The 18,117-nt window shown below is 46.0% G+C and overlaps 1 protein-coding gene across 2 annotated transcripts in view; it reads left to right on the forward strand.

The window, feature by feature from the left end:
- Positions 1-73: 73 nt before the first annotated feature.
- The window catches only part of SETD3 (SET domain containing 3, actin histidine methyltransferase), a 79,686-nt gene continuing 61,642 nt past the window's right edge, over positions 74-18,117 (forward strand). For both annotated transcript variants that reach the window (XM_040641445.1, XM_040641446.1), the window contains exons 1-3: positions 74-103; positions 14,241-14,350; positions 16,145-16,237. In XM_040641445.1, the coding sequence (XP_040497379.1) occupies positions 14,248-14,350; positions 16,145-16,237 (196 nt within the window). In that variant the 5' untranslated portion in view covers positions 74-103; positions 14,241-14,247. The remainder of the gene's footprint in view (positions 104-14,240; positions 14,351-16,144; positions 16,238-18,117) is intronic.

The raw sequence follows: 18,117 nt of genomic DNA on the forward strand, positions 1-18,117 counted from the left end.
CGCCGCCGCCGCCGCCGCCGCCGCCGCCGCCTGGGGCTTGGTTGAGCCGGACGGTGGTCGGCCCGAGGTCGCCGCCGCTTGCGCGAAGGGGGCAACCGGGCAGGTGAGTGCCGGCGGCGGCCCATCGGCGCGCGCGCCCCCGCAGGCAGACTCACGGCGACCCGCCGCCCCCGGCCGGCGCCCCTCGGCCGGGGTCCTGCGCGCGCCCCGCCGGCCGCCCCGGGCCCGAGGTGCGGGGGGCGGTGTGCGCCCCAGGGGCCGGGCGGAAGGGCTCGGTGTGGGGGCCCGGCGGGTCGGGGGCGCAGCTCGGCCTCTGGCCCCCGGCTCTGCCGGCGCGGGGGGCGCGCTGGCCCCGGCCCCGCGGCCCCTTAGGGCACCCGGCCGGGAGGCGGCGGCAGGTGCAGGGAGCTCCGAATGCTGGGTGCCGGGCGGGTGGGGCCCGGGCCGCTCTGGCTTGCGCTGGGCGGCTGGGCGGCTGGGCGGCTGGGCTGGGTTGTGCGTGCGGCCGGCCCGCGCTCGCGCTCCCTTCCTTCCTTCCTTCCTTGTCCGCCGTCGCCCGGGTGAAGGCTGTGTGGCCTCTGTGTTCCGCTCCCCAAACCTCAGGTGCGAGCCAGGGCGCCCGAGGATCAGTCCCTGCTTCTCTCCTTCACTTTCCAGTTATAAAAACAGGCGTTGAAAATAGGTCATCTTTCTTCCCACGCGCCCTGGCCGTGGTCCACACGCTCGGCGCCCTACTAGGGAGAAGAATTCGGTGCTTTGGAGTTTGTCATTCTGGCCTTAAACTCTTCCTTCTCGCGGCTCCAGCCGGGCGCTGCAGCTCTGCCTTTGCCCCGCTTGTCCTCGGGGGACGGGAGCCGCTGGGTAGCCGGCGCCACTCGCTGCGCGGCCTCGTCCCCGCCGCGTGTCGACACGTGTAGGATCACTTGCAGGATATCGCTTTGCTCTTCCAAATGAAGGAGGTGGTATTTCAAAAGCAAACATACTTTTGAAGTGTGTTGACAGGTTACTTTTGCTTTTAAAACCCTCCGAAATGTTAACAGTTTAGCGATGAACCTGCTCATAGCTTGATTGTGGTGATTACACAGTTGCATGCGTTTGTCACAACTCGTAGAAGTGGACACCGAAAAGTGAATTTTATCGTGTATAAATGGTACCTCTCCTTCTCCTCTATTTTTCTTCTCGAGGCCCCACTAGTATTTCAAAATTGAAATAATCAGTAATAATCTTGGAGAGGTTTTTCTTACTATTTTAGGTGAATGCATTTAACTCAAGAATATAGCAGAATAAAAGCAGCTTTCCACTGTTAAAGTTGGGCAAGAGTTGTGCTTGATCCATGATATATTATGTCTATACAGGCTACTGTGCACGCAGTCCCGCCTTACCAAATTAGTCCCAGGGACTGCTGTGATTGATATTCTGGTCAAGTTCCAACAATTTAAGGAGGAGTTTTTCTCTGGCCAGAGAAAGTAGTTTGCAAAGCCAAGTTCTCAAACAGCTACAGAACAACCTCTTTATTGGAGTTCCAAACAATCTCAGTTTTTAGCCTTCTGCTACCCCTTCCTGTCTGCCCTTCTTTCTCTCAGCTTATTTCAAATTGTAAGTTAATGTCTGAAATGCAACTCTAGTCTGAGAGGGTAAAATGGTTGTTGCTTCTCATCCCTTCAGTTTGCTGACCTCTCTTGGTGCTTTTGTTCCTGGTATGGGAATGATGTTGGACTTGAAGATTGAAACATTTATGCTATGGAAATGAAAGTTCCTGTTCAGTTCTGTCACAGAGTGCAATAAGATTGTCAATAAGAAAGTAAACACTTACTCAACTTCTCTTCCATGCGGTGAACATTAGGCCACAGTAGTTAAATCTTTGCTTTAGAAGCCCCTGGAAAATGAGGAAAATGTAGGGGTTGTACTCAAACATCTTCCCATTCTAGAGTTCAATCGCTGGAAAACTGTTTTTGTTATGAGCACTCAAAATAGCCTCCTTAAAGCTTGATGCTTCCGTATCTAGAAGAGCATGACATGACAGCTAGAGGAAAGTGTCAACAGTAGCACAACAGAGGCCTGCTGATACGGGAAATATTTAGTAGACAATTACTGAATTCAGTAAAACCAGGTACACAGTTTGTACTATGTGGAATTTCAGCAGAAATAGGAGTAAAAATCTTACTAGCGGAGGGTTACTGTGGATTCTTTTTTTACTAGATGTCCGTTTACTTTGAGGCTTTCCAGTTTCTTGAAATGTTTTAATTACATGGTGGTCTTTTTTCCTTATCTTTAATCTGAAGTAGCTTTTAGAAATGTAACTAATCATAGTGTATCTTTTTGTGTGTGCGTAGTTCGATGACTATCTTCCACTGGGAGGATTTCTCTTTAGAAACTGGTTTGCTTGTCCCTGGCCGCTGTGCCTGGTGCTTCTACTGGGGGTGGGGATGAAGAGTTTCAAGTGTGTCTCCTCTCCTTGTACCTAAGTCCTGGGAATGGAGCCATGATTTTGTTCCTGTATTAGAGGAGCAGAAGTCATTTATTACTATGGCATTAAACATTTTTAACAAGACAGTGAATATATTTTTATCCTTATGTCACTCTGGAAGTTGCTTGTGGCCAGTTGTTTTCTTCGTTAGCCAACCCTGTATTTGGGCCCATTGTTTCACCATTGAGGAATAATTTTGATTTGCTATGCATCCTTTTTCTCTTGCTACAGGCATAGATGTGTTTATCTTGGACATCAGTTCATTCCGAGTTCTGTTTAACCAGTGAAGAGTAGTAAACTAAGGGTTCCTTGCTTATACATTTTTCTAAGTTTCATTTTTGTTGCAGTCACAGGTGTACCTTACTTGGCAAAATTGACTTTTGTACTTTGGAGTTCCTGACTCATCTTGTTTTCCTATTCCTAAAATTGGAGATGTTAAATATTTTCATCTGGAAATAGAATTAATTTGCATAATGTTTATTAAAGTAAAATGAATTTTTCACAGAATATTAATATATATAATCTATTACAAAGGAGTTGAACTTTTTTTTTTTAAGTCACTTAATAGTGTTATGTAAAGAAAGCTTAGTTAGCAGAATTGGCAAGATTAGAAGTCCTACTTTTGTTGTTAAATTTATCCAGTAACTCAAGCCAGAGATTAGCTGTGTCGACTCTATTTCCATTTGGGGGTTTCCTCTAGGTTTTAGAACTAAACAGCTCTAAAACGAGAAGTATAAACAAAAGTATTGACAATTTGCAACTGAAGTAAATTTGAATGAAGAAAAATGATTCCAAATGATTATAAAATTCAAATACCAACGTTAAGACTTTGAAATTATTTCTTATTCTAGTACTTTCTAAGTAAAAGCTAATTAATAATCAGGATAAGCCCAAGTGGAAGACAAGTCCAACCCTGAAGTTAAGATTTTGAAGGGGATAACTGGTTACCAAGCCAAGTAGGATCCTAAGCTGTTACTTGTCTAGCTTCAGTGACGGGGATGTGGAGGGTGGGCAGGGAAAGGGACAGAGGAGGAAGAGATGCTTTCACTCTTTTTCAGAAGGACTAGAGAATTGTCCGGAGAATGTAGATCATGAGGTGTCTACATAGAACTCTAATAAATATGCAGTGTTTTAGGCTTATTACCTATCTACGATCCTGAATTTCACTTTTCACTTTTTTTTTAGGATATAATTCATTAGAACGTAGCAAGGTCTAAAAAAATCATATGACTAAGTAATTTAAAGGTTTCAGTCTCAGAAAATAGGCACGACTCTTCAATATCAATACTTTTCCAGTGAGTACAGTTAAAAGAAAGTAAGGATTAGTGTTGAAAAAAATAATCATTAAAGTTGCTTCTGCCATATTTACTAATGATTGACAAATTTTTCCATTTGTTGGTTGTAATGACTTAGCATTACTACATGTCATAGTCACCCAAGTGGTTACTGCAGTTTCTTGATCCACGACAAGAGTGTAGCATTGCAAATCTCAATGTGGGCTATGTGGGATTGGGCAGAAGTTTATTTGGAAGTTTTGCTCATGTTTCACATTACAGCTGAGGCTGCTCCTGTTTATTTGGACAAGGCCAGCAAGATGGCTCTATACTTTTAAAAGGTCAAAGAGATAAAACCTTTACATAGCGTGTTTTACTACTATAAGGGAATACTGTTATTTTGAACTTCAGAGGTGATAGCCAACCTTCCAAACCTTCACAAGTGGCTTGGTTTTGAGCTGAATCCATGAAACACTCTTGAGTATTAATAAAGTTTGCCATCGAGGTGTGTTGGTGAGGCTCTGCCACCAACTGAGTCTGCATCTTGCATAGAATTTATTAACCTTCCTAAACGTCACCTTTCTCATCTGCAGAGTGGGTATAATATTTGTCTCCATCTATTGTGTAGAATGCTTACCTCGGTTCCTGATACAGTAAATGCCCGATTAATGCAGTTATGATGAAGATGATCAAGTTGGGGACCTGCTGTGGGACACTGTGTGGCAGGGATGATGGTTTCAGTAGCCTGGAAACAACGTGATGGCATGAGAAATTGCATTCAGGTTCAGACACTCGTTTGATATAGTGTGTCTGTCTTGCTGAAGATCAGTTTATGTAACAAAGGTTTTAGTTGATTACCATCTTACCCTAAAGGCTATGGGCCTATGCATGTGTCACTCATCTGTGCATCAGATCAGATACTCAAGAAATATGCACTGCACGAATGAATGCACTCCTTTGTTTACCTGACTCGTAGGAAAGCTAGGGCAGTCTCTGGCATATTAGTAAGATTCCCTTGATTTGAGCTCCAGAGAGGCGATTCCCACGGAGCTGTGTCCCTCTCAGAGCTCATCTGAAGGGTTTTGTTGCCTTGGGGATAAATGTTCACCGAAGTGGTTTTGTCCACTTTTGAGAAGGGATATGCTAAGCCTGGAGAAGAGAAGACTTTGTTGGGGGGACAGAAAGTTGTCTTCAGAAATTTGAAGGAGTTGTTTCTTTTTTTTTTTTTTTTTAAAGATTTTATTTATTTATTTAACAGAGACAGCCAGCGAGAGAGCTGGGGGAGTGGGAGAGAAAGAAGCAGGCTCCTAGCAGAGGAGCCTGATGTGGGGCTCGATCCCAGAACGCTGGGATCACGCCCTGAGCCAAAGGCAGACGCTTAACGACTGCGCCACCCAGGCGCCCCAGGAGTTGTTTCTTTTGAAAGGCGGAATTAGGAAGTGTCAGGGAGGGTGATGAACTTTCAAACCGTGTGCCGGAGCGGCTCACGGCATGGAGGTGGGCAAGTGGCAGCTGGCAGTTAGCATGCTGTGTGGGGAGGCAGAGGAGCACCTCCTGAACCATTCAGCACAGCAAGCCTCAGGGGGTGCGTTTCTTCCTGGCCATGACATGCTCCACCCTGCCTCTTCCAGGGGTTTCCAGACCTGAGTTTGCCAGTGGAGAGCAAGGCACTCCGACACCTGTCATTGCTTCAGGACCTTAGGTGTCGTTCTTTTAAACATGTGCGAGGTGGAGGGTTAACACAGATAACCTCAAAAGTCTCTTCCAAACCTGGTATTCCACAGTCTAGAATCTTGAATCCTTATGGGAGGAATGTGGGTGGTTTGAAGGTAATTTCTTGACAGATTACAGCTGTTTCTTCGCTTAACATTTTTCTTTTTTATTTTAGAAAGAGATAATAGGAAATGATTATTCATGATACCAAATGATTCTTTGCTTTATGAGAGGTTTTTTCCCAACTTCCTTTAAATAGGAGCCTCATTTTAAGTGTATTTACAATTTAATTGAACAGCAGTTTAAAACTGAAACTATTGTGTATTGGAAAGTCAATCAGAAATGGCTTAAGCGCTTCTAAAATTACCATGTAAATTAGTGAAAAGTTAGCAAAAAACACTATAGAAAGCAAGAAACATCTGTATTTTTTTTAATCCCAAATTTGTGTAGCTCTTTCTATCCCTATCTGTCTATCCATCTATTTATATGACAGCTCAAATTGTTCTGTATAGAGATTGAAATTTTACTTACATGCAACTTACAGGCCTTCATTCATCCCCCTACTTAAGTAGCTACTGACTTGAAATTAATTCTACCTTCTTGCCGGCCTGCTTGCCCTGACATCTTGGTACTTTTGAGTTGCGGCACATCAGCACCTCCTTTGATAGGGATTGGAATGATGGATGCTTGTTACCTACTTACACTGGTAAAGTTAGTATGGCTTGAACCCACTAAGCCCTGCTACTGTGCAGAGAGAGCACGTGTCTCCCCTACATGCTAGATCCAGGTAACGTGGTCGTGTGCAGTACAGGATGCCTCATCAGTTTCTGTAGGACACAGAACACTGCACAAACATGTTTCAGTTTGAGAGGGCTTTTGTTTTCCTAAGCCACCATCCTATAGTCGGTCTATTTAATCCAGAGTGTAGTGATCTGATCCTAATGGCCTGCCAGATATTTTAGTGAGAGTCTTTTCTTCCTGCACAAAGATTAGGCAGGCTCTCATACTCCTTCAAGTACATTTACAGCTGGGTGCCTGAGGTAGGAGGACGCAACCATAGGACAATTCTCTGCTTTAGTCAATCCAGCTGTAAAGTTGGGTAGATTCAGGATACATTGAAAAACAGATGCTGGGTTAGAGCTACAATTTTCTGGTTAAATTGCCAAATAAGTGTAATCAAAAATGTTTATTTGTATTTAGTTGAAAGCAACTCAAGAAAAATACAAATTTATGTACTTTTCATTTAGAATTAAAAAAAAAAAAAAAACCCACCCAGCTGAATCCTTTCTCAGTGTGTCAGTGTATGTGAGCTAGACTTTGTAATAACGGGTAAAGTAGCTCCCTCCCTCACTGCCCCCGCCCCCCATCAGCCAAGTTGTCTAAACGTGCTTTATCTTATTTCTCCTGACTTTTTATTCCACCATACAGATTATATATAAAAGAATCACTTGCTTGTTCGGAAGTGGCTGTTGATTACAGATGCCAGTTCGTATTAGTCAGCAATTTAAATAATTGAATAGTTTTATTTATTTTATGGTTTTTGAAAGTATTTTATCTACTAAGGGGAGAGATTGTTGGTAGGCTTGCTAAATAGTTTATAGTGTCTTCAAGAGCCACATTTTGAGGATTCTATGGATTTTTCAAATATCTTGATGGTGAAGAAACGTAGATATGTGTGAAACTCCTGGCTTCCTGTTTCTTTTCATAGAGGGCCTTCTTTTGAACTATAACTGTTTGTAGAGTCCATTTGTCTGTCAGTCCTGTGTTGCTTTTCTGCTTAGTTTCTTTTGTCTTAAGTATTGTTTAAGTTCTTTTTTTTACTGTGTACTTTGGTTTGTCTCCAGGTAATGCCGTAAGAATTGTAAATGATACCTGATTTCAGTCTAAACTTTGGGAAAAAAGCCTTTCAATTAGCATTGTAGCTTCTGGGTTATATTTGGAATTTAACTTGAATGTGTCTGTGTGTGTCTATGTGTATGTACACATATTTAATTTAGACATCTATACTTTTCTTATATAAATATTTGAAATAAATATTGAAAATAAATATTTGGTCTCTGTAGGAACTTGATGAATTTCTAATAGGTAGTTTTTTTCCAGTGGGGGCGTAAAGGATGCTTAGGCCACCGGTTTGTTCATTTGTTGAAACTTGGAATCTAGCCCCAGATCAGCTGAAATCACAATGAAAATTATTCATTGTGTGTAACACATTCTTGAATCGTAAACGAAAAGGGTAGGTAGTTATTTCTAATCCATAATGTGAAGGAAATCTTCATTAGCTAAAAAAGGCAGAAGGGGGTTGAATTTGGGAAACCACTCAAACCGGATTCTAACACCTTCTCAAACTGCGTCTTAAAGTGTAGTCATCCTTCTTTAATTGTACTTTTCCCCTTGCCCCTCTCGTCAGCTACTTTTTGTAGGTCTTTGAGGAATTACCCACGCTGTAGTCTTGGTTCCCCACCTCACCATCCTTGATGCCTGCAGGCCTGGCCTGCCTTCTTTTCGTGTTCTCCAGCGACTGGCACAATCTAGGCACACAGACGCGAGAGCTTGTTTAACGGAGTACATGCGTCTATGTTTAGAGCCTGCCTGCGTGCTGGGAATGATACAGGATTTCGGGGTTGAAGCTGTGGGTCCATGGTTTGGTGGCTGTGGGCTCTTGGCCGAGTCATAGCCATGTTTAAGCCCCCAACATGGCTGTCATCAGTGCTGGCCTCTGCCGGCTGTGCTGGGGGAGGTGTCTGGCCAGTGCGGAGCACCGTGCAGATGATCGTGTCCCTGGTCATGATGGCCCATAGAGCTTCAAGCTGTGTTTGGGCCACAACTCCTTTTTTTCTTTTGGAAGTGGACTGGTTCCTGCTTTGTTGCTTTCTAAGAGACTAAAGACGCTTAAAAATTTTGGATTTGTGTGTATCAGAGATTTTCTGTTACGAAAATATCGAAAAGCTTTTCTAGTGATAAACTGTGGACTCTCAAAAGAAACTGTCTTTTAATTTTAAGGGTAAATTCTGTATATTTCATGTACACATAAAAATTTACGTTATATTTTTAAGAGTCATCTTAGTTTTTTAGCAGAAGTAGATAAATATTTAGTAAATATTGCGTTTTGACTACTGTTTGATTCATTGGTGGGAGAAAATACGGAAATGGTTCTTTGACACAAAATCTTACTACTGTGATGGGAGATAAACCTTACCCACGAGTAACACTGATGTATCCAAATATGATATGCAGAGGTTTTCTTTCATTGAACAAGTATCTGACCTTCATCTGTATCCATAGCTAGACCTGTGGGTAATTTAGAGATGGAAGCTTTGGTTATTTTCTGCCATGAGACAGTGGGCAAAGTAGGCCCATCAGTAACGTAGATGGTGGTGGGTGGGCCCCTGCAGGCTGTGGAGCTGGGCTTCTGCAGTGCAGGGAGGGTGACCATCGGCGAGGTGGGGTCGTAGCCAAAACAAAAACACATGTGTTCACTCTGGGGTAAGGCATGTAGGCCTCAGTGACGGAGGAAAGAGTGAGGGTCAGGGAATGACAGCCAGGCCAGGGGCTGAGGGAGGGCAGTGTGTGGGGAGCTGGTGGACCATGACAGAGCCTGATAGTCTGTGGGGTAAAAAGAAGTAAATATGTATACTTCCAGGTATCCTTTCGTTAAAGTGTGTCCTACAGAAACTGGAAGAATTGGTGCCAAACCATATGTAATCTAGAGATAAATGTATGTTACAACCATCGATGTGCAAGTTCAGAAGATTGGCTACTGGGCTGTAGAACTGGGTACAGAGAGCCCTACCCTTTGGAATCCTGAGTTCATTCAGACTGAAGGCTGGGTGACGAGCCCATGGCTACCTCTGATTCAGTGCACAGGGGCCCGAGCGTGTGGGGACTCCTGGGCAAAGCAATTCCAGGGCAGCTGGGGAGCTTTCCAGGAAGGGGTCAGTGCAAACCCGTTTCTGGGAGGACAGATTAAGACCTGGCCTGGACCTATGATCCTGTACCCGAGGGAGGTACATTCACTGGGGACAAGGACAGACAACCCCCTCATTTAATTAAGACGAAGTGAATTAACATCTATATGTAAGATTCTTACTGCCTCCCCCAAGCAAGCTGCTTTCTCTCCAGTAGGGTCTATATCCCTGTGGGAGGGAAACAGTTCAAAGAGAGTTGCAAAAGACTGAATCTCAAGGTAAGGCAAGACTTTAGCGTCTACTAATCACCTTGAACTTGGCTTGTTCTTACTGACTTTCACAGGAGCCTAGAAATTCCTCAAGGACATTGGGGATGTTTTGGCTGAGTCTTTAAGTTTGTGAAACATTTTGTCAGGAGAAGACAAAGCGGGTGGTGGAGGATAGCTTCTTTCCAGAAAATGGGGAGGATGAGCAGATCCCTGCAGTGTGTGGCATAAAGGGGTAATGGGTAGAGTGAAGGCAGGTGGGTAAAGTGGGGTGGGGCATGAAGGACCTCAAGGGCTGTGCTGGGGAGGTGGGACCACCCTGTGAGCTGTGCAAAGACCTTGTGTTGAGCAAAAGAAGCCTACATGTTCATGACATGAAGTTCAGGAACAGACCAAACTAAGCAATGGTACTGGAGTCAACACGACTGTCCCTTGCTGGGGATGGCTGTGACTGGGAAGGCGCCCAGGAGGCTCTGTGAGTACTGGCACCTTACTGGGAGTGCTGCCTGAGCACTTTATACCTCCATTTATAAAGGCTAACTGTCCTCTCGTGGTGGGGAAGGAGATTGGAGGGGGGAAAATGAAGCCAGAAGGATGGAAGGAACTGGAGGGGAGGGTCTTAACTGGCTGTGGCCTAAGTGACCGGTTCTATAAACATAGGCAACCCCCCCCCCCGCCCCCGCCTTTGAAGGTTATGCTCCATGTACCTACTCTCCAAGGTGCTAGTTGACAGATACGTTTGGAAATTTGGCCTGGGTTGTATTTCTATGCCTATTACTCATTTCTAAAAGCCAGCGGTTTTCTGACTTAAGGGAAAGAAATCCTGAGTTTTTAGTTTTCAACGGTAGAGTATTACTGCCAAAGGAATCTGTTGTGTTTCCAAATCATTGTGACCAGATCTTTAATGGCCTCTCACTTGTGACAGGAATTAGACATTTCCTTAATGTTCTAAGGAGGTAGAAACTTGGGTAGGATCTTCAGCAATGCAGATTTTGACTGAAGAGCTGCCCAAAGGAGGGAATGCTTTTCCCTGGGAGCTCATGAGCACCCTATTCAGAGAGCCTGCTGTGTGCTGGGTTCTGGCTGGAAGTTGGGGCACAAATAGAAATAGGACAGGGTGCCTCAAGGAGCCTGTTATCCAGGAGGAAAGCCAGTGTGTGAGCAAGTCTTGCAGTGCGGTGAGATCCAGTGGTACAAGAAGTGGTACAGAGGAGGGCATCTTACAGCTAGGAGGATCAGGAAGACGTGATACCCGGGCAGGGCTTTTAGAGAAAGCAGGCTACTGAACAAGTGACTCAAGTAGTGCAGGTAAGGGGTGGGGTGGGGGAGATAGAGGGACAGGGCACAGAGGCACGAGACGGCACCTGTATGAGGGACTGGGCGCTGTTGGTGGTGGTGGAGCCCAAAGTGCTGGGCCAGGGATGGCGGCGTGCGGCAGGTTTAAGTGGTAGCGATGGGCTTGGCCACAGAGACCTGCAAGGGACTAGTGTTCACAGTGTAAGCGCGAGATGAATTCAGGAGGCAGGCAGGAGCAGGTGGCGGGCAGTTGGCCACATCCAGGGGTGTGGGCACTTGGCAGGGTGTTGTTGGGTGTCACGTCTGGAAGACATTTTAGCCCTCCTGTCCCCTGCAGTGCCCTGTGCTTTTGCTCTGCATTTAAACAGAGGAAATGGGGCAGTGGCCAAACTTTAGAGTCACGCAGAGCTGAGTTTCAATTCTAGCTTCACTTGTTACCTGATGTATGACCTTGGACAAAGCTGAAGGACTTCGCCTTCCTGAGAATGCCATCTGAAAGATGAAGATATGATTGGGGGCGCCTGGGTGGCTCAGTCGGTTCAGCATCCGACTCTTGATTTGACACAGATCATGATCTCAGGGTCATGGGACCAAACCCCACATCAGGCTCTGCACTCAGGGCAGAGTCTGCTTGCGGAGTCTCTCCCTCTGCCCCTCCCCCAACTCATTCTTGCATGCCACTCTCTCTCTTTCTCTCTCCAATAAATAAATAAATCTTAAAAAAAAGAAAAAGATGAGGCTATGATTTACTGATAGAGGGTCTAGGAAGATCAAATGAGGAGATGTATGTTAGCCCAGCACCTGGCAGAGTGTAAGTACCATGTGCATACAGGCTCACTGTTGCTGTTTTAATTAATGATCATTATCTCAAGACAGTTATCTACGTGCTGGGAGTGATGGCAGTCCGGGAATCCCTGCAGGAAGACCTGGGGGAGATAGGGGACTGCGGACAGAGTGCAGAAGCCTGTTTGGTAGTGGGTCCCCACACTGTGGGCGCCGGCGCGGGAGAGCATGGCTGTCTCGGGCTCACTTGCCCCAGGCCTGCTAGGAGGGGGGAGAGTCCTGGGGCGCCTCATCAAAGTGATGTTTTCAAGTTGTTTGGAGCCTGATACGCAAAAGGCTTGCAGGCAGGGCTGAAGGGAGAGGCCAAGCAGGCCCATCGCTGACAGTGGCCGGTTTCTGTGGTTCTTCCTGCAGAGCTGTATTTGGAAGTACGATTCAAGTCCTTTCCAAGGGGGGGATCTGGGGATGGATAAAATAGAGGAAGGGGATTAAAAGATACAAGCTTCCAGTTATAAAATAAGTGACAGAGATGTAACATACAGCATAGGAAATATAGTTAATAATACTGTAACAACTTGGCGAGGTGACAGATGGCAGGTCGATTTGTAGTGAACACTTTGCAGTGTATACAAATGTTGAATCACTATGTTGCACACCTGAAACTAATGCAATATTGTATGTCAACTACTCTTTCAGAGAAAGAAAGAAAGAAAGAATACAAAAAAATCACCACCCTAGAAAAAGTCTTTCTTTCTAAACTTATGGGTAGTTTTTGTTATTTTGGGGTCAGGGTCAGTGGTTCTCTGCAGAGAGCCTATGATGCAGAGAAGAGCAGCCGGCGCTCCCGGGAGGCACTGAGGCTCTGCCTTCACTCTTGGCCACGAGCATGTGGGGAGCGTTAGTCTCCTTTAAGAGGCTAGTCCTTCAGTTCAGGAAAAGCTGCTTAAGCTCTTCATCCTTCTGCCCCCATCCCCGTTTATTTATTTATTTTTTCTGCTTTTGATCCTCAAAGCAGCGAATTCCTTGCTGCAAACGTTGTAGATGTTCTTACCTGTTCCCTTTGATTTCAGGATGACATACACTGTGTATCGCTCACTGTTTTAGAAGGCTTATTAGATACGGAGTTCCATGTTCTGTTCCACACCTTAGAGACAGAAGGACCCTACCCTGGCCCTTCGAGGTAGGCGGCTTTCTGTTCTGTTAGCACAAGGGCAGTATTCGCATGCCTTCCGCTCCGATGCAGTCAGGGATCAGCGATACAGTGGAAGAGTAGGGCTTTCAAAGCTTTTATCCCATCCCTCATCTCCACCCAACAAGAGCCATTTCCTTTTGCAGAAATAAATGGGTCAGAGTACACTTTCTGGTTCCCCTTTGAGGTTACGTTTAGCTTGTCGGGGCTCCATGGAGAGGCATCGCGGTGTGGTTATTCATCAGCGTGGGGACTGCCGCCGTCGCTTCTTGGCCGAGCGCTGTCCATCTTGCCGGGCTGTCGTCCTCAGGCGCTTCTCTCTGGAGGAGGAACGCTCGGGCCAGACTCCTCGGGCAGCGCGTGTAGCCCTCCTTCAGGGGGCAGACTCGCCGGGCGACATCTCGACCTCTCCAGCCAGGCACGTTTCCTCCTGGGGCTCCCCCTGGGGCTCCCTCGTGCCTCCCCCATTCCTGTCCTTGCCTGGGACTCGCCCTCCCCTTTCTTCACACATCCCGACCCCTTACTTTCCTCAAGGCGCGTCTTGAGACTCACCGTGCTGAAGCGTGTTCAGATGAGTGTCGTCTCGCAGAGCCCGGGGCTGGCATGCTGTTGGTGTATTTATGTCCCGCTGCCTCACCTCCTTGTGGAATGTTGTGGTCACTTCTCCCACGGGAGAGGGTCCAAGGCTCCTGGGTGGTCCAGGTGCCACTGTGGGAGGTGCTGGGAGACCTCGTCCCGGTGTAGGATCTGCCATCACCTTCCCGTGAGACCCCGGGCAAGGCACCTTGCGCTCTCCAGTGGAACAGCCCCGCGGAGTGCGAGTAGCTCTCCGAAGCGTCTGTGAGCCTCCACATTCTTCAGCATTTGTCCTGAGAGCCTAGTGTGCTGCTTGTTGCACAGTTGCTTTGAATGGGAAATGATTCTTCCGAAGCAAAGTGGGGAGAGAAGATCGAGTTTTTTGCGCCCATATGGCAGTTTGTGATACACGTGTGTATATGTAATCTTTATCTGTGTGGTGTCATGGAATAAACATTTTAGTATACACAGTAGAGTCTGTGTAACTTGACGAAATTCCAGAGTAAGATTTGCCTCTACTGTAGTTTTTGTAGGTGAAAAGGAAGGCACTTTTCTTCCAGAGACTACAAAGCGATTTTTTTTTCATTTGAGAGCCTCGAAATATTAATATTTGGTACACATTTCTTTTTCTGGAAGGAAAGTTCAGAATATGGCACACTTGAGGTAAGATGTTGGTATCTCGAGGCTAAGCCACTGCTGTGCCACATTTTATTATGTGACTTGATTCTTCGGAAATGTAATGCTTTTTGTCTTTCTCTCTCTTCTCTATAGTCAGAAAATGGGTAAGAAGAGTCGAGTGAAAACGCAAAAATCAGGCACTGGTGCTACAGCAAGCGTGTCGCCGAAGGAGACCTTGAACCTGACTAGTGAGCTGTTGCAGAGTAAGTTCAGCCCTGGGCTTCCCGCCCTCCCTTGGGGCAGTGCGGCTTCACTCCTTCACATCCTTGGGCTGCACAGGACGGTGTCTGGCATGGTGAGGCAGGAAGTGAAACAGGCTTGAGTTCAAATCCCAGCTTGCTAGCCACGTGACCTGGGCAAGTGTCAGAACTTCTCTGACCTGCCGTCTCCCCCTTCTCTAAAGCTGGGGATATTGGTACCGAATAGCGATTCACGAGGGCCGGATGAAGCAGTGAATCCCCCAGAACATGGGCTTCCCTGGGCTCCAGTGGGCAGGGATCTACTCGACTACCTCAGACAAATCGTGCGACCGCTCTGCGTCTCGGTGTTCACAGCAGTGCACACAGACCGTCTCGGGAGGGTAAGGGTCGCGTGAGCTGTGGCGTGTAAAGGTGCGCCGCGGCCGTCAGGCCCCAGGTGAGCACGGCAGGCCTCTCAGAAGCAGACCTTTGGAACTCTGCCCCCTTGTTAGAATGGCTCCCCTTTAGTTTTAGTGTTTCAGAGTTTTCCAATTTCTTGGTTCAAGGAAATTAAATATCTATGAAGTGCCTGTACTTGCATTAATAAGTTAGTATAAATTGGTAACTTCTTTTCTTAATTGTGAATTTGAATTGGTGCTGGGTAGTTTTCAAACTTAGCTGGGGTCACTCTACTAACTACGACATTGTCTTGTTTTCTTTGCCCCTTATGTTCAGATTATGTGACAGGCTAAACCTGAAATAAAAATTTAGCTTTCTCTCCCTGCCAGGAGCAGGCAGCAACCGAGTCAGGGTCACGTCCCTCCCCAAGGGCTCCTGTGGACCCGATTGGCCCTCAGAGCAGTGTGGGCCCCCCATAGAGCACTGAGGTACTGACCACTTACCACCTCTCTCCCCGACTACACTGCGGGCAGCTTGAGGACAGGCTCTGTCTTCTTGTCTTGCAGGGCCTCAGTCAGTATTTGTTGGTGGAAGAATGACTGGTTAGCCTTAATAGTTATGAGTCAGCCCATGCGTTATGACTTGTTAGTGTTAATTATTTACCACATGCTCTCTTTCCCTCCAAGAACAAAGGTGGCCGTGGGAAGAATGCTCTCTCTTTAAACTCATACAGTTGTTTAAAAAGGAAAGAGCTTGCTGATAGGCCGGGTGCCCAGGTCGCAGCCTTCCAGAACCTCGGGCACCAGTCTCGAGTGCTGGTCTTCTGCTTCTGGCCTACAGCAGAGCTTCAGTTTCCTTTTTAGCAGTGACTGTGCCATCTCTTTTTGTGACTCCCCCAGAGTGCTTAATATAGAGCCTTACACATGGATGTGAAATGTTCGTTGAGTAATTGTCCTTATGTCCAATTTAACTGGTTCCTTTAGAGAGCCATTGTTCTAGGATTTAACTAGAAAGAAACGTTGACTTTTAAGATTAACTTTTTTTTTTTAATCCATCTAGAAGAGTTTTCAGGGAAATGTTTTGCATTTTTAGCCTAGCTTTTTAAATTTTCCCGTGTTCAAGTATATGCTGAGGAAAACTTTTCTGAGCAGCAAGAGTAAGATAGTTGCAAACTCAGTGCTCACGCTTAGGTATGGGGGAGGGGTCCCAGTTTAATAAGCGTGTGGATGGGTTTGGAGGGTTTATATGCTTTGAAAAGTATGCCTGGTTCATACTTCCCATGTTTATCATCACGGCTGTGGTGTCTTTGTCCTTTGAAAGTAAACCAGCAGCAACAAAACCCCAGTCCTCTTTTCGCTGAAGACTAGCTGGTTAAGTTGAAAGCAAGCGTGTTTGAGTGCCGTGGCTTTTGTGTTACAGAATGCAGTAGTCCTGCACCTGGCCCAGGAAAGGAATGGGAAGAGTATGTGCAGATCCGGTCTCTAGTCGAGAAAATACGCAAAAAACAAAAAGGTACGTTTTCTAGAACAATAATCTTATTTTAATTAAATCCTTTAAAGACTTGGCACAAGTTAGAAATGTTTTGAGGTTGGGAAGGTCTCGGTGTCATTCCTGCCTGTGGAAGGTCACAGTGGAAGGGGCTCGGAGTTTGGGGGAGTTGTACTGGGAAGCTATCCCAGGATCTCTCCCATTTCTGAGGTGCTGCTACCTGCTCTGGAAGGGGTAAGAATGTTGAGCCATAGGGGAAAAGTGTTTGTATCTAGGGGCTAAAATGACACAACTTTTGGGGCTCCTGGGTGGCTCAGTGAGTGAAGCATCTGCCTTCAGGTCAGGTCATGATCTCGGGGTCCTGGGATCGAGCCCCACATCGGGCTCCCTGCTCAGCAGGAAGTCTGCTTCTCTCTCTCCCTCTGTCCTTCCCCACCACTCCTCTCTCTCAAATAAATAAAATCTTTAAAAATAAATAAACAAAAATTACACAACTTTTATTTATTTATTTTTGACAAAATATACATTAGATCTGTTTTTCCACATTGTGTTTCCTTGAGGGTTTGAGGTCAGTACATGATGTCATGAGTGGTCAACACACAAACGTACACTAATAGATGAATGTCTTCACAAGATTTACGATGAACTCAAGCCTGTCTTGGTTAAATAAGAGATGTAGTTCTGTTTCCGAAGCTGTGTTTTTACAGGGTGTATTCAGTAGGCGTCTTAATGATTCTCAGCCAGGCTGGCGACGGGGCCAAGTGTCAGCTTGAAAAAGCCTATTCAGTAAACCTATTGTTTTTGTTCTGTAAAGCACAAAAAATAAAGATTGGTATGCAGGGCCACATGGAAGGTGGAAGGAGAAAACATAATAAGGAGCCTGCGTTTAAAAGGGTGAGAAGAACCTTCCTAGGCTCCATTTTTATTTATTCTGTGAAAGTGAGTCAGAAGAGGGTTTGTTTTTTTATTTGCTCGCTGAGGTTTCATTGCTGTCCCGTGTACTTCTACAAACATGCAGTCTTTAGCTTAGATGGTCTCGACCCCCAAACGGCGACAGGTTCCTTTATAATGTGTTTCTTTGCTCTAAATGGTAGACTGTGCTAATGGCTCACCAGATGTATAGCGAACAGTTCGTATGTCCTGAGTGTCTGTTGTTAGCAGAGACCGCTAACTACAACTCACACTAAGGTTAGAGCATTCCTGAGTTTTCAGCAAAGAGTGACTTCTGTCTCAGAATGTCCCTACCGAAATCAGCTTTCTGCATAGGCAGTGTGGCCCAGCCCCGTGCCCAGCCGTCCTGCTGCACAGATCCAGGTGACCCCTGGTGGTGTTCTGTTGGCGTGGCCACAGGCACCTGGGCTGGGCTCCATACCCTGCTCCTCTTGTTTGTGAAGTTCCTGTTCCTCTCCTTTTATTCGTCAAATAAATCTTGGTTTTTCTTCTGCATGGCTTTTCATCTCCTTGAATATTGCAGACATGCCGAAAAGTCCAAAAAATAACACAATGCCTAAGAATCTCCTACCCGGACTGAGTCAGTTCCTCCGGTCAAGTTCTCCCGCCTTCCCACCTGCTGGTCTGTTCCCCATCCTGCCCTCCATCCTTTGTTTTGTTTTCATTATTTGTTTTTAAGAAATAAATATTGCAGTTGTAGCTGAAGTGTCATGCTTCTCTCCCAGTCCCTTTTCCCCGCTTGGGAGTTTGTCTTGACTGAGAATGTTTTTCTACTTCACGTACAACCCCACAAAAATATATTGGAGCCAGTGGTATTTTAAAAATTTGTATGAATGGTATCAGAGCACTTGAATTTTTGAAGATTTATGTATTATTTGAGAGGGAGAGCATGCGCGTGTGAGGCGAGGAGGGGCCAAGGGAGAGGGAGAGAGAATCTCCAGCAGACTCCCTGC

This window comes from Ursus maritimus, unplaced genomic scaffold, assembly GCF_017311325.1.
Source record: "Ursus maritimus isolate PB19 unplaced genomic scaffold, ASM1731132v1 scaffold_25, whole genome shotgun sequence".
In the NCBI taxonomy this organism is placed as follows: Eukaryota; Metazoa; Chordata; class Mammalia; order Carnivora; family Ursidae; genus Ursus; species Ursus maritimus.